Source organism: Hydra vulgaris, chromosome 07, assembly GCF_038396675.1.
Source record: "Hydra vulgaris chromosome 07, alternate assembly HydraT2T_AEP".
Lineage (NCBI taxonomy): Eukaryota > Metazoa > Cnidaria > Hydrozoa > Anthoathecata > Hydridae > Hydra > Hydra vulgaris.
Genome location: NC_088926.1, coordinates 40,659,134 through 40,684,605, shown reverse-complemented (window position 1 = coordinate 40,684,605; position 25,472 = coordinate 40,659,134). Strand labels below are relative to the sequence as shown.

At 25.2% G+C, this 25,472-nt stretch overlaps 1 protein-coding gene across 12 annotated transcripts; it reads right to left on the bottom strand.

Annotated features, from left to right (window-relative positions):
• Positions 1-3,575: 3,575 nt before the first annotated feature.
• LOC100205143 (zinc finger CCCH domain-containing protein 11A) lies at positions 3,576-25,129 on the bottom strand. Of its 12 annotated transcripts, none has more exons than XM_065801878.1 (14): positions 25,010-25,129; positions 24,864-24,930; positions 23,727-24,085; positions 18,906-19,283; positions 15,793-15,934; positions 15,665-15,709; positions 14,859-14,915; positions 14,409-14,486; positions 14,265-14,321; positions 12,217-13,176; positions 9,301-9,338; positions 8,994-9,096; positions 6,962-7,535; positions 3,576-3,953 (listed from the first exon to the last, which is right to left on the bottom strand). In XM_065801878.1, exons 3-14 carry the CDS (start codon positions 23,778-23,780, stop codon positions 3,791-3,793), a joined length of 2,649 nt encoding a protein of 882 aa, XP_065657950.1. In that variant the 5' UTR covers positions 23,781-24,085; positions 24,864-24,930; positions 25,010-25,129; the 3' UTR covers positions 3,576-3,790. The 12 variants fall into 12 exon arrangements, with proteins under 12 accessions (XP_065657950.1, XP_065657952.1, XP_065657955.1 ...); XM_065801880.1 differs by having other exon boundaries at positions 23,727-24,016; XM_065801883.1 differs by having other exon boundaries at positions 23,727-23,875.
• Between the last annotated feature and the right edge of the window lie 343 nt (positions 25,130-25,472).

Here is a 25,472-nt window from a genome sequence, read left to right as displayed (position 1 = left end):
GTTTAACAATTTTTACGACAATCTGGACACAACCAATTCTTTTTTGGCTTACTATTCAATTTTAAACATACCAAGTGGAAAAGTTTAATTTTGCAACTCTTTCCAGCACAAGGAAACAACTCACCATTTCCATTACCTTTACAATAACAATAAAAATCATGATCAGCAATGGAAACCGAATCTTTTTTTTTGGTATCTCTTGTAAAATATTTACCAACTAATTCTGGTAAGATAGAGCTAATGAATACTTTTTGACATTTTGCAACACAAACTGTCCACGTGGCACTTTCCGGATAAATTCGTTCTAAGTGATAATCTTTAGAAGTATTTACAAATAAATCACAAAAGTTTTTTTTACATACATGTAATTGAGTTTGAATTTGAAAGTAAAATGGATGTGTTTGTTTGAGCTTTTTTTCGGTGTTCATAATTTGGATGCAAAATGTTTTATCATTACTGATAGCTTCAAATATGAATTCATCTTTATGGTTAGCAGAATTTTTAATTTCAACACATCCTTCTCCACAACATTCACAAGATATTAAAGCATCTGGAGAAGCGCCAATGAAAGGAAACTCTGTAGATATAAAAAACCCACATTTTATCACTTTGAAATTAACATGATGCTGTTTTATAATATTAAAATATTTTGCTAAAGCAACCTTCTCATTTTTTAGTCCCCATTTAGTTTGCCATGTATTAATTTGGTAACTTTCAGGAAATTTTTTTTTCAAGAAATTTTTTTAATTAATGATAGGGCAGGCATGTCATCAAGTGTGTGAAATACACTATACATGTTCGATGCTGTGATTCTCCCTGCTCGAAAATAAAACCACTTGCTTGAAAAAACTTGCTCTCTTGTAGCTTTCTCGACATTACACTGCTCAACTTCAGATACAGACAAGTTTAAACGCTCACATTGTTTACATAAATCTATGTAACTAAGAGGTAAAGTTGAGGAATCATATAGGTCCCGTAACATTTTTGGAAAATGCAATTTTAATAATGAGGGTTGATATTCTACACTGTAGGGAGATATAACAGATAAAATGGCTGGCTTCGATTTGCAAAGGCTCAACTCATTGAAAAATGTATCAAGTTCTTTTTGAGTTGGAGGTGTCTGATTATTATTATTTAATTTATTATTTGTAAATGCATCACTATTGTTCTTTAGAAGACTGCAAGTAGATCCTTTTAGTATCATATCCTCATATTTTCTTTTGAAAGTACTTGGAGAGGTAAAATTTATATTGACACATTCTGAATACGAAATATCTTTAGATGACGATGGAAGCATCCAATATGCTTTTTCTTCTGTGAGAGTCGCGAATTTTGACAGCAGCATCAATATAAAATAAAATTGCTCTAATGTGAGAACATGCCTCTCCAAGACCAGCCATGCAGTTACAATGAGCACTCAATATTTTACCATTCTTTACAGAAATGATCCATGTAAAAGTTGCTGTTTCATTATGCTTTTGAGAATGATAAACCTTTCATATAAAAAAATAGAATTATATATTATATAATAAAATTATAAATTTTATTAATTAAAGGTTTAAAGGTTGTACTGAATATATATAATAAGATATTTAAATTTGTTACCCTTCCAATAACCAAACATTTTTCATCGAATAACTTTAAACCAATTTCTTTGACCCAACCAGAGAGAAAAAAATTATAAGATTCTAAACTTTTATAACATTTAAGTTCATCAGCGGATATAGGAGATAAAGCGAACATTAAATAGTTTACAATAACAGGATAACTAATTTTTGGATAAAAATCTACTGAAAAAATCAAATCAGATTTCAATAGATTATATGGATCTAAATTATCTATTTTAGAAATTTTATCAAGATATCTTTGTTTGCTTTCAACTGAAAGACAAGTAAAATATTTGCTTTCGCTTAAAGACATGACTTTGTTTTGCTAATTTGTTTGTGAACCAACAGGACAGCCGTAGTTTGTTTCGCATAACTATCATAAGTTATGATGTAACCCGGAACAATCGATAAAGGCTATACGAGAAATAAAAAACGTAAAAATAAAATAGCACCACATATTACAAAACTGATTTTCACACAAATTATGTTAGGTTTAGTATTTTCGTTTTAGATTCTTTGTTACAGCTGCATTAGTGTGTAATTCTTCAGCAAAATATTAGAATATATTCTGCATTATTTTTTTGTTATTTTAAATTTATACTTGACTGCTTTGAACTGAAACTGAGTAACAAAATATTTTGCATAAAGGGCTAGTAGACCTTGAAAAAGTAAAAAGCACAATATTTACTATTGAACAAGAGTTTCAGAAGGGATTTGAATTTTGCCTCTGCTATTCAGATAATTTCCATATTTATTATAAAATAATTGGTTGTGTCATAAATTTTTATTTTACTTTTTTGCGCACAGCCAGTAGACACAAGCAATTTTCAACTTTTTTTAGAAAAATAAATTGCTTCAAACGGGAGTACCTTAATTAGACTAGAAGACTATGATTTGGAAAAGTTGAAAGTTGCAAATCTTTTCGATTTTATCTTATTTTAATTTGATTTTTTTTACATAAAATTCTTTATGAAATGTAAACTAGAGTGAGTTAAAGTTAATGAATTTTTAAACCGAATGTTGGTGTAAAACATTTTCCCTCGTATTTTCATATATAATGAAACGTAAATAATTTCTTTTAATTTTTAAAAATTTGGAGACATGTTTGTGTTCTGCAAAAATGGGTAGCTTTACATAAAAGCCATATAACTGATATACATAGAAGCCATATAATAGATAAACATATGTAAATAAATGACTTATAAAAATCATGATTTCAAATAGAATATTTGACTAATGCGATCTTTATTCTTTGATAATCTTGCTTCAAATAAATCTGATTTTATTTTTATCAGTTTAAATTTGTTTACAGATATAGGGGAACACGGGGTAAGGTGGCGAATGGGGCAAGACGACTTTCCATAAAACAACTCAACAAAAAAACCTAAAAATGGGTGAAAACGAAACTATATTACCAGCTTGTATTTAAAAGCGCCAATTGGTTTTTTTAAAATATTATCAACGCAATTTTATGCGCATAAGTTTACTTTTTGAGTTAAAAAAAACAACCTTGTTTTCGGTTATTTAAAATGGTGTCCTACAGGTGAAACTTTTTTAGAAATATTATTTTGTTACTTTAGTTGTAGTATTTTTCAAATTTTTATAAAATTGGAGGCAGAATTTGCAGTATAAGTCATCTTGCCCCGGTCACGTGACCAGATAACAAACTTGTTAACTCATCTTCTAAAATTTTATTTTTAAATTTTTCAACTGGCTAATTAAAAATCAATGTAGGCAATGAATTACGGTATCATGAACACACTGACAAAGCATTACTGTTTCATGACTGATAGTTTTACATTAACACAGGCTTTTCAAAACGTTCGCCATCTTGCCCCATGTTCCCCTAGATGAAATATTACAAGTTGCGCCATTATGGTAAACTACAAGTGAATTATTCATTTTTAGCTTATTGAAAAAATGATTATTCATTTGTAGCTTATTGATAACAAATTTCGTAATAATAGGTTTTGATTAACAAATCATTTATTTCTTTAGATAAAATATTACAATATTTACAAGGTGAAAGCGGCGTTTTATTTCAAATAACTGTTTTAAAACATTTGTATCTTTAAAAGTTCCCTTAAAAGATAAAAAGAAACAGTAGGATTAAAAATAAAACAATTAAATCGAAGTTAAAGTTTTACTTTAACAAATAAAATCAAAAACATTCCAATTTTGACTTAGTTGCCGTCAATCATTTCAGATAGTTCTATTATAAGGTCGTCGTCATCGAGATCGTCGTTTATGCAACCTTCGCCTTCATTAGATGACAAATCATTGATCTCCTTTTCAAACTCTTCGTCAGAAAGTAAGTACTCGTCGCGTTTTCTTTTTACTTCATCTCTAAAAAACCATTTAAAAATTGTTAACGAAATTCATCAAACTATAATATCTATATTTGAATATATTTATTTGTCGTTATTTCATTTAACTAATATTTATCAATTTGAAAAGCAGATGCTTTAACAATGCTTTAAATTTTATCAAAGAATACAATTAACAAGAAGAATGCAAAAAAACATTCAATGGAAGTATAGTACACCTAAACATACAGTTTTATGGGGAAGGAAGTACATCATTATGGGAAAATAACATTTTATGGGAAAATAAATTCATCTTAACGGCAATCAATATTTAATGTTAATGACGAAGCAAACATTACCTCACAAATAAAAAATGCGAGGGATATAATTTCTAAAAATTTATAAACCACATCTTATTTTTGAAATTTAAATTATATTAAATTTTCCCAGTCTGTAAATCTTTGACCTTAAAGGTTTATTTATTATTGACCCCGCATTCAATAATAGAAACACCTTACTTGGTACAAAAAGTTTTCATTAATTTACTCCACAGGATTGCGTCCTGAAGAATAAAATAATGGAAAAATGAAAAAATAAATTAATAAAAAAAAAACATTAGCATCAAGAGTTTCTGAGGAGGAGAAAATCGAACATTCAACTGGTTCAATACAATATCTTTAAGAAGTCATTGCAAGAAAATATTACATCTACAAATGATATGCATAAATGATTCAGGTTGGTATTAGAAGTTAATGAAGTCAGTTTTGTAAAAATCCTTATTTTTCCCAAAATTTTGTTACAATGGCCTAGTAGAGATGTTTGTTGTTAAGATTTTAATCCTACTAATTTTATTTCTAATTAAGTTCATTACTTTCAAAAACAGGCTAGAAAAACTACCAACACAGATAAATGGTTAGAATCTATTTTTTAAATCAACTCAGCCATAGCACAACACAAGAACTATGTTTTATAAACAACTAATAAATTAAACAGAACTTCCAGCATTCAAATGATTTTGGATGCTATGAAATAATAAAAAGACAAATGTATTTTTTCATTCAAATTTCTTTGAGTAAAATTATCAAACAACCTTTCAATTTTGCACGAAAACAAAGTTTGAAAATTTTTTACAAAAATATAACAATACTATGGTTCTCAGGCATCTATTTTGTCTCGTACTTTTTCTAAGATAGACTATAGGTGAAGTACAATTCTCATTTTGATATATTTCTAATTGTTTTTATAGAAAACAATTATTTGAATTACCTTCAGAACTATTTTGATGATAATTTTCGCCTTGATGTACACAGTACAAATAAAAACAACAGTAAAATAAAAACGGCAGCCAAACATAAAAATGTGCAAATTAGTATATGTAAGGGAAGTTCATGTACTTAGGGCCTTCTTGTACCTAGGGCCACCCTACTTTATTTAAAAACTTTAAAGTTTTAAATTTATGCTATATTTTACCATAACAAAATGTTAAATAATAAATAAAATTTTACCATAATATTAAAATAATAACAATTATCTTGTTAATTTACCACGTTAATTTTGACATTTTATCATTTGAACTTTATCATTTTGCTTCGTGAATTTCACAAGGCAAACAATATTTGGGTTTGGGATATTATTATCATTGCCACCTTATAGTAATTAATTGTAAAATAATTAATAATATTAACAAAAATTATCATAAATTAGTAATTTATTATAATATTATAATGCAATCATAGAATATTATAAACAATTACAATCGTTTTTTTTTTTTTTTTGTTATTTAACTCCGCAAGGCCAAGAAGGCCACTACAGATGAGGAGGCTACTTATATATATGGTTATAACCCTCTCTTAACACTATAACTCCGAAACACGAGCCTTAACAAACAAGGCCACTGCGCATAGAAGCAAGTTGAGCGCGGTACTACCAGGGACATGGTGATGGTGAGAATTGAACCCTGATGGTGAGAATTGAACTCGGAACCTCTTGCTTATGAAGCACTACCACATTCACATTACCACTACCACATCTACCACATTTACCACTACCACATCTACCACTACCACATTAAAAAATAAATAAATATAAATAATAATAAATGAAAAAATAATAATAATAGTGGTATATATAAATATAATCACTATAATAAATGTCATAACCACTGTTTTGTGTAACTTTTAGTGTCAAAATGACACAAAGTTACACAAATTTTTTTTGTGTTAAAATCAGATTGATTTTTTCAGAACAATAATTTAAAGTGGTATCTTGGTAAAATATGGAAGGAAAAGAAAAAAAAAAAAAATGAAAATGTTATTTTTATTAGACAACCAAAACTTGTAGAAATTGTAAATATATATTTTTTTTTAAATAAAAGATTTTTGTCTTACTGATTTTTATGATTTATTTGAGTAGTGTACATGATTTTTATTTTTAAAATTGATTTTTCTTAATTTCTTTTATTTATGAGTAGCTGAAGGAAAACATTGATATCCCAATAAAAAATCATTATTTTAGCTTTAAATTTTCAGGATGTTTATTAAGTGTTTAGTGCCTGAACCTAAAAATGTAATAATAATTAAACTTAACCTACAATTACCCTATCAACTGAGTGTTTTATCATTAAAAATAGTTTTTTAAACTATTAAGTCTGCCATTTTAGTTCATTTAACTTTTTTAAAAATATTTTTGGTTCAGGCACAAGTTACACTAGTATACTAGCATTGTGGAAAATTTCTATCTTTAATATTGATGTAATCTTAAGATTATGCCTCGAGACGTCAACTTTTTCACTTTTTTTGCTGAGTCAGCAATTTTTTTTTTTTAATTGAAAATCTTTTTACAATACATTTTAGATTTTTATCTAATATGCTAACAACTCATCAAAGGCATATATTGAGTAAATATAAGAAAATTAAAATAATGCCAGGATACCACCTTAAGAACTAATGCATAAATAATTTTTTATTAAATACATTTAAAAAAAGCTAATAAATGTAACTATTTTAAAAAGTTTGTTTGAGTAAGTTTAAGATATTAAAAACAACTTACAATGCCTCCTTTATGTGCTCTAAAGTTGAACTATTCTTTTCTGTCAAATTTTTTATTTGTGAAGAGATATTTGATTTAACATGAATTTCTTTATCATTTTCAGATAAAGTGGATTGTTTATGTAAATGATTGACACTAGTCACTTTTTCAGATGGCTTACTAATGGACATTGATGCCACTTTTTCAACAGGTTTACTATTTAGCATTGGGCTCACTTTCTCAGTAGGTTTACTTGTCAGCATTGAAGTAACTTTTTCAGTAGGTTTACTCGCTGATATCACTACAATTTTATCATCGTGTTTAGTTGTTGGCATTGATCCCAATTTTTCAGAGGACTTATATGTTGACGATGATCCCACATTTTCAGGGGATTTACTTGTTGATACTGATCCCACATTGTCAGAAGATTTACTTGTTGGCATTGAATTAATTTTTTCTGTTGGCTTACTTTTCTGCCTTAATGTAGCTTTTTCAGTTGGTTTACTTGTCTGATCTAAATTAACTTTTTCAGTGAACTTAACCTCATTAGATACTTGGTTAACTTGGTTACCTCCTAAACTTTTATTTCTGCTCTCTAAAAAAAAACTTGATTTTTAATATTTTGTCAAGCAAATTGCTATACAGTAGCATGCTAAAGTTTAGAAAAATCAGTTGTTGTTTTTTTTAGTTTATATAACTTTCCACAGACTTACTTTAATTAGCTGAAGCTGTTACCAAATGAGCTTTAGCATATATATATTAATATGTAATTATATTACTTTAATTCAAAATACGAACCCCAAAAATGTTTTTTTTTTTTTGAAAAAGCTCATGAGCAAAAGTTTAGAAACAGTATCAAAGAATCAATAAAGTTTTTGTAAAAAAAAAAAAAAAATATTAAAGGTCAAAATATTTGTGAAATAATTCACTTACTTCAAGTTATTTCAAAAGTAAAGTACAACTATAATAAAAGCAGCAAAGTATATAATTCCCAAAATGTTAGTAATATTATATAATTCAATTACAAAGTGATATTTTAAAAGTAGAGTAGGTAAGGCTAAGGAAGTGTCAAAAGTAATAAAGATATTAACTTGCAAAGCTGAAAAGAAAAAAATGACTTAATGTTTCTTAACTAGGAACAAGTCACATAAAAAGATTTTGACAGCGCAAAACTATTGAAAGCAAGACCTTTTTATTTATAAGTTTTTTTTTTTTTTTTAATTTATATTTTTTTTTTATTTTTATTTTTTTATTTATATTATTTTTTTATTCATATTTTTTTATTTATATTTTATTTTATAAGTTACTACTATTTTATAAGTTACTACTAAAAAGACTGAGAGATTATGAATAAGGCATTCCATGAATAACCCTTGTTGTCATTTTAAATCACAAAAAATCAGAGTTCTTGAATGACCTTCAGAATGTCTAGATCTAATTCCTATTTAGCATCTTTGGAAGTACTTTGACCGGCAATTGGTTGGTAGAAAACTAACCAACAAACACATTTTATTTGCTTTGATTAAAAAATGTTGGAGGCATCATTTAGTTACATTATGCTTTTTTGTTGTGATGCTGTTTTAAATGGATATGCCACCAAATACTAAATTTTTAAATAAAACTATTTTATTGAATTATTTATAAAAAATTGTAATTTTCTAAGCTTTATTAAAATTTTCAGCTTTTTTGAATCAAAAACCCAAATTCAGTTGTTTCTAAACTTTTAAGTTTTTCAACAAAAAATCCAATTAACTGTTAAAATAGGTAAGTAAATAACTGTTTAATTTTAAAACTTTTACAGTTTGTATTTTAAATTGTATATAAAGAACATTAGGTGAACATTTTAGCTTATTTGAAAAAAACTGATGAAAAGTTATATTAAAAGTTAAAAAAAAAATTTGTTTTTAAACTTCTGCAAGCTACTATACTTCAAAATTGTTAAGAGAAAAACAACAAAGAAAAATGAAAAAAAAAAAAGAAAAGTAAATGAAGATGCACAAACCATTTAAAAAAAATATATTAAACTAAGTATAAAATAATAAAATGTACAAACCATTTTGTTTTCGTAATTGCTTTTCACGCATTATTTCATCAAAAGACCGAATGCCAATTGAATTATCTTCACTATTTTTTCCATTAATAACTGGTTTTGCAATCTTTCCATAAATAATAAAAAAACAAAAATTAAAAACTTTTTAAACAAAACAATTTTTAACTTACATAAGAAAGAACTTTTTCTACAGAGAACAAAGTAATTTTTTATTTATTAACAAAATAATTATTTATTTATAAAACAAAATAATTTCTCATTTTTAATTAGAGAAAAACAACTAAATGTGTTGTTTAAGATTTATACTTACTGTAATGATCTTTTTTGCAACAGTACCAACATTCGAATCTAAAATAAAAAAAAATTTAAAACAAAGGGTCACATAACTTCAAAACAAAACAAAGGGTCACATAAATAATGTCAAATATCACAACTGGATTAGCATTAAAGTTATGATGGAGTAACACAAAATGTCAATTTTATCAAAAAAATTTTAACAAACCCGGAGTGATGATGGAGTAACACAAAATGTCAATTTTATCAAAAAATTTTTAATAAACCCGGAGTCTCACTGGAGAATGCACAGAAAGTACACAAAAGCTGCTCATCAAACCGAAAACGCATGCCTAAAAAAATGTTATTCTACAAAACGTTACTCATCGAAAAGCCTGAAGATCAGATTAAAGTTCTCTCTTATGCTAGACACTGCAAAAGAACTGACATAAAGTATAAAAAATCTCTGTCAGGAAAGACTGTACACCAACACAACAAGCCCAGTTCAATGAGCAAAAAAAAAAAAAAAAAAAAAAAAACGAGACAACCTAGTTATCCTTGATCAACCCTTTCTTTATATCATCCAGTAATGAGAATGTCTAAGATGTTTTTTACCTTTTTTGATTATGTAAGTAAAATATGACTTAAAAAATATTAAATTTTGCTGTTTAAAAAAAAAAGAAATTTTATATTTGCACAAGCTATATTTTGCCAGGGTAAACTAACTTACAGAGGTGTGGAAGGTGGCATTCCTGCCGAGGCCTCTCTCTATATATATATATAATTTGCTGCAGGGGGATTCAGTACATGCATCGACTGACAAAAAGCCTGACTTTCATTGGAAGTACATTGAATGAGGGTGTGGCATGGGGCAGCAATTTTTTCATTCATTATTTTTTGTTTTTTACTTATTTTCTTAAAAAAAGCTGTATTGATTAACATAAGCAAAAAAAGTGAGCAAATGTTTATATAGATACGCTATAGTAGATATATATATATATATATATATATATATATATATATATATATATATATATATATATATATAAATACACACTCACAAACAAATATATATACATACACACATAAATTATATATATACAAACACATATATAATTTATATATATACACACACACACATATATATGCTGCCACTCCCTTAAATAGTCAGGGACAGAAAAGGCCTGCAATTGCATGCTATTCATGACAGCAAATTTTATTTGTTATTATGACATATTGATACAGCTTAGTAGATTTTTGAAAATGTTTTAAAAATGCTCTGAATTTGAGTAATAAAGTGAGAAATTACTTTTTATGATTGTGTACATTTTATATAAATTATCGAAAGATATTATATAGTTAAAAAGTATAGTTTTCACAACGAATGTAAATGCTGTTAAAACAATTTGTAAACATAATTTAAAAACTTTTTATTTGAATGTTTTTATACTACCTTAGTTAAAAAACAATTAGAAAGTTTACAAAACAACAACAATAAAAATAAATTTGAAAAGCTTTTAAAAAAAGTAACAAATTTTAATTATTTTAAATTAAAAACATTAAACATAAATGAATCAAGAATATTATAAAAATTTATATTTAACTTAAAATTTTTTGCATTTTATAATTATGTATGAAAACAATTTTATGAATGATTTTATTTTATGATTAATTTTCTATTTAAATGAGTTAGCCTAATATCATAAAAACACCCTTTATACGGCCTTATCGTAATTAATAGCATATTTAAATAATTTTCTTCTTAGTTTAAATTTTTTAGTTTTAAATTAGTTTAATTCAGTTTTAAATTAGTTTTAATTAGACTTTTTATTTATTTAGAGCTATATCTTCTACTTATATATTTTTTAAAATTTCTTCTTTAAGATTTCTTCCCTTTTTTTTATATTTAAGCTTGTTTATAACTTTATTTCTTTTGTCGGGTCTTTTTCAGCGAATTTTTGAAGCATTACAAAGCCAAAATCAAGCTTTTAAAAATAAACTTGTTGCCTGATCAACAAGTGTGACCGCACACCTTCTCTGTCCATGACTGTTTTATGTGCTTTATATATGATATAAAAACAATAGTTATAAAATTTTTTTAAATAAAATTATTTTTAGAGGTCCTTTTATATCCTTAAACAAATAACTAGTACCTAATATCGAAAAAATCCCTCAAGACTATTGAACATATAATATATAGTGACTAATATACTCAAAAAACAAAAGAGTATTTAAAAGTATTTCACGTTGCATGTGTATCATGTAGGGTCTTAAATGAAGCAAAATCATATGAAAACTTCAAAAATGATAACTATATATATAATCTAACATATTTTTTCAAATATAATATCAAAAATGATATTATATAAAAATAAATATGTTAGATTTAACAAAATAAAAAATTAACTAAATTATAAAATATTGCCAATAAACTTCATTTAAAAATGAAGTTTATTTACAATATTTTTTTTCAATAAGTTTTTTATATAATTTTTATTTTTGAAATTTTTATATGATCTTGCTTCATTTGAGACCCAACATGATACACGTGCAACATGGAATACTTTTCAATACTCTTTTTTTTTTTTGAGAATATCAGTCATTCGTTATATGTTCAATGGTCCTGAGGGACTCCTAAAAACATTTTTTTATACAAAAAAAATTTTAAAACCAGTGAACACATTAAGGGGGTGGCATCATATATTTTTATATGACAGCCTAATATATAAAAATACAGTATCATCTAAATACAAAGGACTTATATTACAGTGAAAATCATTTTTTTCTTTCTCCTACTTTTCTTTTTAATTATTTTTTTTATAAAATGATTGAATTTAAGTCAGTATTTTTAAACTTAAGGTGTGCAAAATATATTTGTTGACATAAATACTGAAGAAAAACAACATATATATATTCACAAACATTTAGGTATATAGCAGTGTAATGCACTAACCTTTTAAATTAGTTTCCACATTTTTTTTAGAAATACTGGTCAGTCCTAAAGTGCTTCTTACTTTAAAAACATCGTTGGTCTCTTTTTTAGAATCTTTGTCTTTGTTTTCTCTTGTACCTACAACGCTCCTTCGCAGTTCCGTTTTTGCTTTGACAGATTTAATATGCAAAGGATCTAATATCTTTTTCACTGTATTCATTTCCGGTTCACTGGACATATTTTTACGCTTACGCTTTTCTTGCATAATTTCTTCAAATGTTTTAATTTTAATATCAGATTTTAAAGTGTCTTCTTTGTTATTTAAAACAGGAGATTTATCGTCTTTATCCAGTCTGATTACTTTTCGTTTGTTCACAACATCAGTCATTAAAGATTTATTTTTTTTAGAAACACTTGCTACTTTGTCCCCGGAATTTTTATGCATCACATTAGTGATTTTTGATCGAGCTACACTATGTTTTTGATGTGATGCTTCATTTAACTCCTTTACAAGCTCATCATTTTCATCTATAGATATATTTATATCAGCAGTTTCGTCAGGAATATATATTTCAACAGATTCATCATGAGAAGATTCAGGAGCAGTTTTTTTAGATTCTTTTTTAGGAGATCTTGCATGGTTTCCATTCGGTAAATCTTCACGAATAGGTGATCCATCAATACCGACTTCAATAACATCATCCTTACTTATAGAGTCATTGTCATTCATGCTAACGTTCGGAACTGCTTTAGTACGTTTTTTATTATTTTGTTTCTCAAACTTATTTTTGTTTCTCTCATCAGAAGTTAAATCTTTGAAATCCTCCGCAAATTCTCTCCTTTTCTCCATAGTTTTTCTAAAAACTTTTTCTCTTAGTATTTCTTCATAACTTTTAATATTAATGTTTTGTATAGAATCACTTTGTTCTTTTTTTTTTTTTTTCTCCAATGGAATGTCTTTGTAGTCTCCAAAAAGTATTTCTAAATATAAAAACATTTTATCTTTTTTTTTGTTTCTAAATATACAAACATTTATTTTTAATTGAAAGTACGTGCTAAGACAAGTTGTAACTATTTCATAAACATTTGAAAACATTAAGTTAATTAAACTAAAAAAATTACATTACGAGATATTATTTCAGCTATTTGGTTTTTTAAACCCTAACATCAAGATTACGATTTCTTCTGTATATATTTTTTTGCTATAAAAATATCTGGTTTTATTGATGTGTGATTATTACCAAATATGAAGATTCCTTAATTTTAATCTACCATTGGCAGTTATAATAAAACAATGGCATTTCATTTCAGTTTATGATGTATCTGGAGACTTTTGACTAATAAAAAATGTAATTTAATTATTTTATTAGGATTTTCTGAAAAAAAAACTACTTTTAATAGAAAATTAATTCCCTTCTAGTTATTACAGACAATCAGTAAATAAAACTTATTAAAATAAAAAAGTAAAATTATTTGTATTTTTTTTCATAAAACCAAAAAAATATTAAGTTTTTAGACTTTGTTTGACAAAAATATTTTTAACATTTTAAAAACCTAAATATGTTTCCTAGATTAGTTTTATACAATACTTATAATTGCTTTTTAAATAAAATAAATATAAAAAAGACTTTTAAGGTACTTAATGAACTTAAGATATGGGTATTATATATTCTTCTATATGAAGATGTTAGTCACCTAAATTATATTAATAATATATATTCATAATTATATATGATGTATCTTATTTATTTTATTAAAACAATCAGAATCTATTTTAATTTTTTTTGCCTTTTAACTTATAGTGATGTTTATATCTTGCAAAGGATAAACGAATTAATCAAACAAATTAATCAGGTTTTTTTAAAAGAAAAATCAACAAACCAGAAATTTCCATAGTGAACAACAATATATCATTGCAAAGAATGAAGTTTTTTGTTTATGTCTATACTTTAGAAATTGCTTTGACATCTTTAATTAATTCTAAATTGTTTTTCTAAGGTTTATTTAATATAAGAACACAACTTGACTCAGCACTAGTGAACTCATTTAGAGTGAATTTATTAGCAGACCTTCATCAACTTTACTCAACTTTATCTTCTTTTTAGAGTCTTTAGAAAACTTGCGAACTAAAAAGTTTATTGATAAGTAAAATAAATACTTTCAAGTAATTCAAGTAAAAAACATTTTTCTGAAGTCGTTTAGAAATAACAAACCATTTTTTTTTTCTTTTTTGTGTCGAATTTTTTCTTTGTATTTATCTCTCTTTCCATTTTCAAGTTCTTCACTATCATCTATAAAAACAAACACCAATTAAATTTTTTTTGTAAAAATAGATTTTATAAAATAAAAATGAAACTAAATTACTTAAAAGGATCCTTAAGAGTAAAACGAGTGAAAGTGCTGAAACAAGTTTTGTTCTTAAATAAACCTTTGAAAATAAGTTTGAATTTAAATATTTTTTTTTTTTGTAATGTTTATTTAGGATATGAACACAACTTGTCTCAGCATTTTAGGACCTCATTAAAAACAAAAAAACAAAAAAAAAATAATAGTTGTATTGTTAAAAAAAATTAATTTAACTATTTTATATCTGAAAAAATTAAATTTATACATAGAAAGAAAGTTATATAATATTATTTATAAGGCAAACACTACTGTCTCACATGTTTTATTTTTCTGTGCTAGAAGATCTTTAAACAATTGAACTTGCTGTTGAAAATCTGAAAAGTAATTCAAAATTAAAAAAAAAAAATTAATTTGTTTTTCAGAAACAAAAACAGCTCAAGTTAACAAGTTAACTACTCTTTTTTTATTTTTCAATCTCTCAACCCTTCAGTTCCGAAACCTTGACAAACTGTTAGACGAAGAAACAAGTTGAGAGCAACACTATCAAGTATGTGCTGAGGATTGAACTGTGAACTTTTCACTTACAAACAAGTGCTATACTATGATATCACTACTACTTAATGGAAAGAACAGAGTAAGGCTGAATTATGCAGAGTTATGGTTAAATGTTTAAATTACAAAATAATGATACTCAAGAAACAAATTTGTTGAGACACAAAATGTAACTTTTTTTCTTTTCAATAAAAATATTCAAAAAACACGCAGTAGAAACTAGGTTGATCTTTACAATGAATATAACAATGAAGTTATTTTTGTTGTAAATTGTTTTTATCTCTAATTGCATTTATTATCACACAACATCCGTACACATAGCAAAGTGAAAATAAAGACACAGTTCTGGTGTGAAAGAAAAAACTACCTAATGTTACACATTAATATCAAAAACTTTGAATTTTTGTCAATAATGTGAAAAGTTGACTAAAATTATGATACTAAATTTTTTATAGACTAATTCAATAAAAAATTATACATCTTTGAAAACTAAAAGTATAAAACCAATTGTGTAACCACATTTTTCATGTAACTATATTTTGTACCCACATTGGTTAATTGAGAAACTTACCATTTCTCGGAAAAACAGACGAATTTGCCAAAACAGGTGGAGGGCCTAAATATTATGCAAAATAAACTAATTTAAAAATAAAATGTACTTGGCAACACTTTGCCAAACTATACAAAAAAAAAATTAACCTAGAATTGATGAATGCAAATGCGGCCGAGGTACATTAAGAATAAGAGGTTGTTGCAGAGGTATTATTGGTGGTGCAACATTGATGACACCAGGAGGATTCAAAATCGGGCCAGGTAATGCTTCAACGATGTTTGCTTGTGGCTAAGAATTATAATTGTACAACTTGCATTATTTAAAAAGAATTAATAACATTTCTAATGTAAATTAAACAGATAACAAACAAAAAAATCAACAAGTTATCTTTAGTGATAGCAGCATAAGAACCCCCCCCCCCATCATGAGCTTAAGCATAATAAAAATATTTAAGTTTGAAAGAAGGCATTATAACAACATTATATAAATGAATATACATAAAAAAATACAAGTTTATTAGGATCATAAACAATTTTTAGTGAAATCACATTATGTAAATATAATCATGCTAACATCTAAAAAAACCAAACATATCTTTTAAGGAAATCTTTTATTAGAGCCATAAGTAAAATTTAAGGAGAATTTTTATTTTTTTAATTACTAAACTTCTTTGGTTTTGGTTCTTTTCTATTACATATGACTTAATTATACTTCTATATCTGAAAACAATATAATTTTTATTATAATATTAATTATAAATCAATATATTTCATATATATATATATATATATATATATATATATATATATATATATATATATATATATATATATATATATATATATATATATTCAATAATTTGTATTTTAAAAACAATAATTCATTAATTTATTATTATTTATTTTGCTATAATTCAATAATAGCTAAAAAAGTTTAATCGTAAATCAAATAAAAAACGTAATAAACAAATAAACCAAGCTTAATAGTTTAAAATGCAAGAATAAGTAATGAACTTGAATACAGATGGCTTAATTAAGTTAGTAAAGCCCTCCTTATTCTAATACTTTAGTAATGTTGGCAACAAGTAAAGATTTTTATAACTGAATTGGTTATCTGAATTATCAAAAAAATCTTTAACTTTGATTCAGGAATCTTGACGAACAAGGCAGCCTTGTTCGTCAAGGACAAGGCTGCCTTGTCATAAGAAGGTTGTCATTATCATTAGCGTGGAAAATAAAAAATTAAAGGCAAGCTGTCAATTCAACCAGCAAACACATGGAATTGATGATCAATTGTTTTTTTTGTATGGTCAAAGATTTTATTTTTATTGTTTAAATTTTTATCTGACAGGGTTAGGGTTTAAATTTTTATCTCAGTATTAGTTCTTTATTAATGAACTTTGTAAAAACTAAATGCTTTAAAATTAATGAATTTGCATTTCTTTTAAAATAATAACTTTAAATAAAATTGATGCATTTTTTAAATGGAAAATTGTAAATAACAATTGTTCTGACTGTTCAGGGTTCAAAACTGCTAATGTTAACAGTTTTAAAAAATTCTTGGCGCTTAAATTTTCATTAAATTTATAAGAAAATTTAACAATGTCCATAAAAATTTATCATTGAATTTTTTTTTAAATCATAAAATAATTTTTTTTTTAATATTTAAAAAATATTAACTGAACATTAAAGCTAAAAATCTTTTTATGAAATGCTACTATAACAATAAGTTAAAAAATGTTTTTACTTTAATAATCTTTAATAGAATTTCTATTGTTTTTTCTTTTTAATCAGTGGTTTTAACTCCGATCCTGCTAGTGTTAAAAATGAAATTGTTTTTTGTCTCCTTTTTTTTTCACCACCATTTTGAAGAGTTGAAGTTTAATGATTCTATTACAATAGAAAAAAAGGTGTGGCAACGCATAACTTTATTTAACTTTATTATAATTTATTAAAAAACAATTCATTCATTGCAATGACTATGCAACAAATGGTGGGAAAAGCTACAAGAAAAATAAATGAAAACATTGAATTAAAAAAACAAAACAAAGTACAGTTGGAAGAGAGATATGTTCATAGTTACATACAATAATTTCAAAAAATAATAAAATATGAGCTTCAAGTTAATGATGTTAAAGCAGAAATATGGTTGCACATTTTAATTTTCTGCTTATTTAAATCATTTTAAAAACTCCTTTTAAAATTTTAAGATTTAAAGTAAAATAAAAAAAAAATAATAATCAAGTGCAGTTGAAAGAAAAAATGTTCTTAGTAAAATACAATACATATTATATATTATTATATCATTATTGAAATAGTATATTAAATATTTTTTATTAAAATGATAATTAAAAAAAAAAAAAATTGTATCATTTAAGAAAAAAAGATTTTTACCAGTAAAATGAAATTAATCTAAATAAGTGAGGCAAAAAAGTTAATAGATAGTTTATGGCGCATACAATAATTTGTCAACAAAGCATATTGTATACAATAAAACTATTTTCAAATGCTTTTATGAAATTTTAGTATATGGTTTTTCTAAACTATATCCTATTTGTCAAACATTTTTCAAAACCCTAATATTTTTTTTAACCATTAAAATTCATTTTGGGAGATCAAAGTAGCAATTTTAGTCATTTAGGGCAGTCATTGACCATTGACTGGCCAATATTTTCCACGCTCATCATCTTTATTTTTAGATGAAACCTTAGCCTCATGAGCTCCAAAACTTTAAAAGAAAAACTATCAATTACTTGCCAACCTGCACCCACATAACAAGATGTTCACGAAAAAAGTTTAGTAACATCATCAGCAAATATAAACTATAATTAAATATCTTTCTAATCATATATCTAAATTTGATGTTTTAATTTCATTAATTGTAAAATAAATTACAAAATTTTTCTTGTTACATAAAGTATGAAAGCAATACAAGAGCAAATTTAAAAAATATGTTGAGCCTTAATTTTAATAAAATGATTTTGATGCAAAATTTAGACTTAATAGGTCTAATATTGTTTTTAGAGGTTTAGTTGTAGCATTAGTGTTGAGATTTTACGAAACATCAAAGCAAATAGAAGCTAAAGATTATTGAAACTTAAACATAAAATTAAAAAATTTAAATAACTAATAAAAATTAATTAAACTTTTTATAAAAGCTACAATTTATTTTCTATTAACTAAATTGAAATTAAAGAATCAAAAACATTTTAAAAACAAAAGATCAAGTCATATTTAGTTTATATAAAAAAAAATATTACCATTACATTCACTATTTGACTGATTGAATTGTTAGATTGTAAACTAGGTATTTCATTTGAAAACTTTAACACACTAGTGCGTGCCAATGGTGATGAAAGTAAAGGTTGTCTTACATTTGATGAAGTGGAACTTTTGACTTCAATAGGACTTGGTCCAGGGATAATAACATTTTTGTTGATATGAGCATAAGTACAACCAGAATCCAAGCAACCAGAGGGCATTGTATCCCACCTGCATTGAATTTGAACTCGTGCATTTGGCATTAGCATATGACGCAATAAACATGTTTGTTTAAAGCATGCACCTCCTAGCCAATCAGGACAAACAATTTCAGTATTTTTTGCAGCTGGTTGATGACGAAAAGCACATTGCATTCCCTTTATAAACATAAAAAAACATTTATAATTGTTATTCTTTTTTTCATTTTCTGAAACTGTTTGGATGTATTAAAGCTTTCACAGTTCTTTATTTCAGTATGATGTCCTATTGCTTAGCTAATATATATACACGTATACAAATATACATAGCAGGCTTGGTCGGGAAGCGGGAGCGATCACTCTCGAATACTGACCACGGAAATAATATTTAGTTGCAAAAAACTGGCCAGGTTTTTTAGTTGTTTTGAAAACATTTAAGTTAATGTATGTCCCTAACAAAAATTTTTTCGTATTACAGACATACATGGAAACATAGGTAAACTTGAATGGTCTCAAAACATCTTGGTGCAGAAGAATAAAAAGAATATTCGTTAACACTAAAAACCTACCTAATTTAAGAACAAACTAATTCTATAAGCGAAATAAAGTTCTAGAGTATTCAGCTAAAATGTTTTAAAAATTGTATTATTCAAGATTCGTTAACCTTTGGCTGCCTGATAAAATCAAAAGATGTATAGAAAACTAAAAAAACCTAAAATGGAAAAAAAAAAACAGTTTTAGATTTGTATGCCATTTTTTATTATTACATCTATAAAATTTGTAAACAAAAAATTTAACCCCTTATTGTACAAATAATGAATGATATTTAGAAAAGCAATAATTTTTTGCAATAAAGGTCATAATTTTAAAGATCAGTTTTAAAAGCCACAATCATGGCTCGCCACACTTCAATGGAAAAGCCACGATCATGGCTTGCTGCAGTCAAAGTGTTCAGTTTTGAGATTTCTAGCATAAATTGTTTTAAGAATATATTATCAAACGAACTATTATTTTAATACTATGGCTCATTCTCGGAGCTACATCTGCAAAGCCGTAAGTCTTTTAAACTATTATTTGTTTACAAAACTAAATGTTTTATAATATATATTTTTTTAATTGTCAAAATTTTGAAAATTTATTATAAATTATAGAGTTTATTAGTATACTCTTAATTTTTATTTAAAAAGTATGTGATTTTATTTAAATGTAATTTTGTGTATCAATTTTTACAATATAATTTGTAAACATAAAGACTTTTTGTATGTTTATTTCATAATTAGTTTTATTAACTTTGATGGTTATTAATAACCATCAAAGTTAATAAAACTTATTATGAAATAAAAATACAAAAAGTCTTTATGTTTACAAATTATATTGTAAAAATTGATACACAAAATTACATTTAAATAAAATCACATACTTTTTAAATAAAAATTAAGAGTATACTAATAAACTCTATAATTTATAATTAACTTTCAAAATTTTGACAATTTATTATAAATTCCTTGTCATAAAGTATTTTCAATATTTTTAGTTGATTTCTATCTAGTTAATTTAATTTCTGCAGTAACTCAATGATTTAATTATTTTATTTGTTCATCTTTTTTTTATTTTTTTTTAGATTATTCACCTCCCCAAGGCCCGAGGGGGGCCACTACAGTCGAGGAGGATACTCATTTTTTTGTGTTTGTTTTTTTTATTTTTTTTTAGTTGTTATTCGTTGTACAACTCTCTCTCAACTCTTTAACTCCGAAACACGAACCTTGCCGAGCCGAGCAAGGCCGTTGCGCGGAGAAACTAAGTTGAGTGCGGTACTTCCAGGGACGTGGTGGGAGTCGAACTCCGAACCTCTCGCTTACAAAGCGAGCGCTCTTACCACTACACCACTACCGCATCTTACTAAAAAGAATTGTTTCAAATATGTTAAACTTTTCAAGCTACGTGAAGCATAAAATAGTTATTAAAAAAACTTTTTTATTTATAAAATAATTTTTATCAGACACAGTTTAGCTATGCATTTGAAGTATTTATTTTAAGTCTTAAACAAGAAAAAAAAATAAAAAAACTAAATAAGAAGAAAACAATTCCTTATGAAAGTAAATATATAAGTTTTAAAATTTAAATCAAAAACTCTAACTCGAAGAGAAAATTATTTTTATGTTTTTAACTGCGTTTGAGAAATTACTTTAAAAATTATATTTTGAAACATTTATTTTTAAATTATGCAAAATGCTTTTACAAACTACTTCTTATAATTGTTTAGTAAATGAACAAATTTTATTTAATTGGTTGAAAAGTGAAAATAAATTATAGAAAGAACAAAATATAATATCTTAAAATTGCATAAATTTTTTTTCCAAAAAATTAAAAAAAAACAAAAAACGTAGTCATTTTAAGTAGTAATTTTTAATTATTTCATTAGTAAGTCAAGTTTATAAAAAAAAAATTTTTAACAATTTTTTTAAAAATAGAAAAAATAAATAATAAAAAACATAATTTAAAGTAACTTAAAAAAACCTTTTAAAAGATTTTTAGAAAGAAAAAATAGTTTAAAATATTGAAATTGGTCATAATTACATGCCAACTAAAGAAATTAAAATTTTTAATTTACACAAAATTTTAAAAAGATCACTATAATTAATTTTTTTATTTTTTTAGAAAAGACATGGAGCAATGCGGATGAGCATTTGAAAGGAAGTTCACAGCTCCTTCACTGATGTTGTATAACTTACAGAGAGTTATTAGAAAGTTCTTATTTTAGAAAAGAAAAATATTAAAAAGTTTTCATAACGTAGTGACCTTTTATTAACCTTTTAACTTTACGACTTGACAAAGTTAAGAAATCTTGAATAATCCTTCATATAAAAAAAAATTCTTTTAAACTTAGTTATAAGATAAAACAGCGTTAACACTGTAATATTTAACTTGTTTAAGCGATTAGTATTTAGTTAAGTAATCACCAGAGACTTTTGAAAAAAAAATATTCTTTTCATTCATTAAATGAGGTTTGTTTCGTCCTTAATGTTTTCGTTATTATTTACAGAAACAATGGTTATAAGCACTTTGCATTTCTTATTGTTTAATGATGTGTGTTTAAAACTTATTAAATTAAATAGTACATTTGTTTAGCTTTCTATTGATTTATAGTTTGTTTTGCTTTTAAAGAGATTTACAATTCAAATTTTTATTAATTGTCAATGTTATGCCATTCAAATTTTATTAAAAAAATATGCGGCTGCTACAAAAAGATTTTTGTTTTTGGTGGTGAACAAGTTAATGTGATTCTTCGTTTTTATTTTTATATCATAACTATTTTTTGTATATTTTAAATTGTAATTTAGTTTGATTTGTATGGTTATTAGTAAAATAATTTGATTAATATTTATTTTCTACTTAGCTCAGCTTATATTCTTAGCTTATGTACTTATATACAGCTTATATACTTAGAACATGTTATATTCAAGTCACTTGTTTTTTATTCAGTTTATACTTTAAATTAATTTATATGTTTTAGTAAAATTATTATTTTAGTATCAAGTTTATATTTACTTCAAACCAGTACGTTTTACTACAAATATTTGTTATATATTAATTTTTTATTTTTATAAATTTAATTTTTAATTGCATCACAAACTTTTTTTTGGGATTTAGTAAAAAGTTAAACAATTAACATGATTTTGTGATTGTGGCATAAAAATACACCACGCCAGAGGTTCACAAATAACCCAAAGAATTTAAAGTATTTTTTAATATTTGCAAATTTTTTATAGATTTGAAAGTCACAAAATAATTATTTTTTCCTGATATTTGGTATCCAGGAGCTCTAAAAATGGAAAGAGGCCTAATTTTGGGGAAAAAGGTTAAGGAAACAATTAATTTTAAACCTGGTGTTTTTATTAATAACGCTGACAGGGACTTCATAACTCTAGGCATAAAAATAATAGAATCCAAGTGATTAAAGTTTATGAATATTTTATTACAGATCAGAAGTCACTTAACACTTTGAGAGCTCCTGGGTGTTAGAGACCAGAAAAAATAGAGATTTAAATCTAGAGACACTGAATTTCTTATATTCTAATGTATTGTTATAGTAAATAAAATTTACAGTTTTAGTACATATAACTGATATTCATATGTACTAATTTAGTCTCACAAGGACTCCAACTTTATATTTTCATTTTTTGGTCTATAGTGTCTAGGAGTTCTAAAAGTGTGAGCATATGTACAAGGAGAGTTCAAACAACCGGAGGGTATTGTATCCAACCTGCACTGAATTTGAACTCATACATTTAGCATTCATGACTCAATAAACATGTTTGATTAAAACATGAACTCAAATGACCTCCGATTGTTTGGATTCCATTTGTACATATGCTCATATTAACAAAAATAATAGTGTCCGTGAAACAAGCACCATTGAATAATATATAACATAGTTAATAAATTCTTTGACAAAAATAGTATATGCTATGTAAAGATATTTTTTTCTTTCAAAAAACTACTAACATTAATGTCAAAATGACCATTGAAGCAAGTTATATTATATTGGCATTTTTGTAAAACTTAGATGTAATAAAAATAACAGTAAAAAAATATATTACTGAAAATATAACAAAACCTTACCCTAACACAACCACTGGTATAGTAGAAATAGCAATCATCTCCAACTAACGCCATAACAAAAAATATAAGCAATATCGCACTTTTTGAAATTAAGAGAAAAATTTATAAATTTCTTGTTGTTGTGATTGGAGGCAGTTCCCTCTTAAAATCTAAGTTGAAATGAATTTTCAGATTTTAATAAATTGATTGATGAAAATGATATAAAAACCACGAGCAAGTTAATCAGGAATAACACAATACTTGATCTTCTACGAAAGCCCAGATTTATATAGATTATTCAGTGACAAACTCTGAGAGTTTGAAACAAGATGCTTGTTTAATTGTTACAAGTACACGTGTTATATTACATAAATAAATATCTACTTATGAAAAAGATATTTTGTTAGGAATAATTACAAGAAACGTTTTTACAAACTAACAAATAAAACCTAAAAAATATTTACAAAAATCAGAACAAAATCACTCGTTAAAATATTCGATATTTACTAGAATTTAAAAGACTCTGGAAAATATACTTCAACAAGTTTTTCACAGCAATAAGTTTATAAAGAATAATGCTATAAATAAAGATATTTACACATTTACATAAGAAAACTTTACAACTCAATTAATTGTTGGAAAAAAAAAACACATAAAAACATACATATAGTTATGTATAATAAAGTAAATGTAATTTCCACTTTTTTACATGATTTATAAATTTACTAAGTTATATATATATATATATATATATATATATATATATATATATATATATATATATATATATATATATATATATATATATATATATATATATATATATATATATATATATATATATATATATATACATTTATAATATACAACATAGTTTTTAAATATTTTACATGATATGATATAGATACACTAAAATAATATATCACATAGTTAATAAATTCTATGACAAAAACATCATTAAAAAAAATTTATCTACTAACTCTTCAAAGATTTGCAAGTTTTACATACAAGGCTATAAAACTTTTCGGTTACTATAAGAAACATTTTATATATAACGTACATATGAACGTAAATTACTGATAGAAATTAATAACAAAATCAATTATCACTATAATTGAAAGAAATAATACAACTGTTACAACATAAAAATAATCTTACCTCATTCACCCGAAAAGCAAGAACTACATATATCTATGAAAAGTAACACTATTTATTTTTAGTTATGCTAAATATTCAAAACGCTAATCATTAAATTATTGGAATGAAAAACACTAACCTAAGTTATATAAAATAGATACTTTTACCTGAAATAAAAATTGCCAACAAACTTTATCCGAAAGAAGTTTTCAGAGTTCGTAGAGAAATAACTTTCGTGCTTCACTATGGTTTGGAAATACTTCGATATTCTACATATTCGATATTCTACATAGCCAATAAAAAATATTGCGTAAACTACTTTGAGCCTTAACATATGAAATATGGATGCGCTTAAGTTTTTATTTTACTCAAGTTTTAATTTAAATCTGGTTCTGACAACAAAACCTGCTTTATTTAAAACGTGAGTTAAATTAAAAATATAAAAAATTTTGTCATTTTGTTTTATTTTTTTTTTCTACAGTTTTTAACATTTAAAATTCTTTTAAAACGCGTTTAAAATGAAACGTATTTTATCGTCAGCGTGAACGGGGTACGACTTTTGCTTAATACTGTAAAATGGGGTGAGAAACACTTTAAAATATCTGCAGTGCCGCTATAATTTTAAGCTAT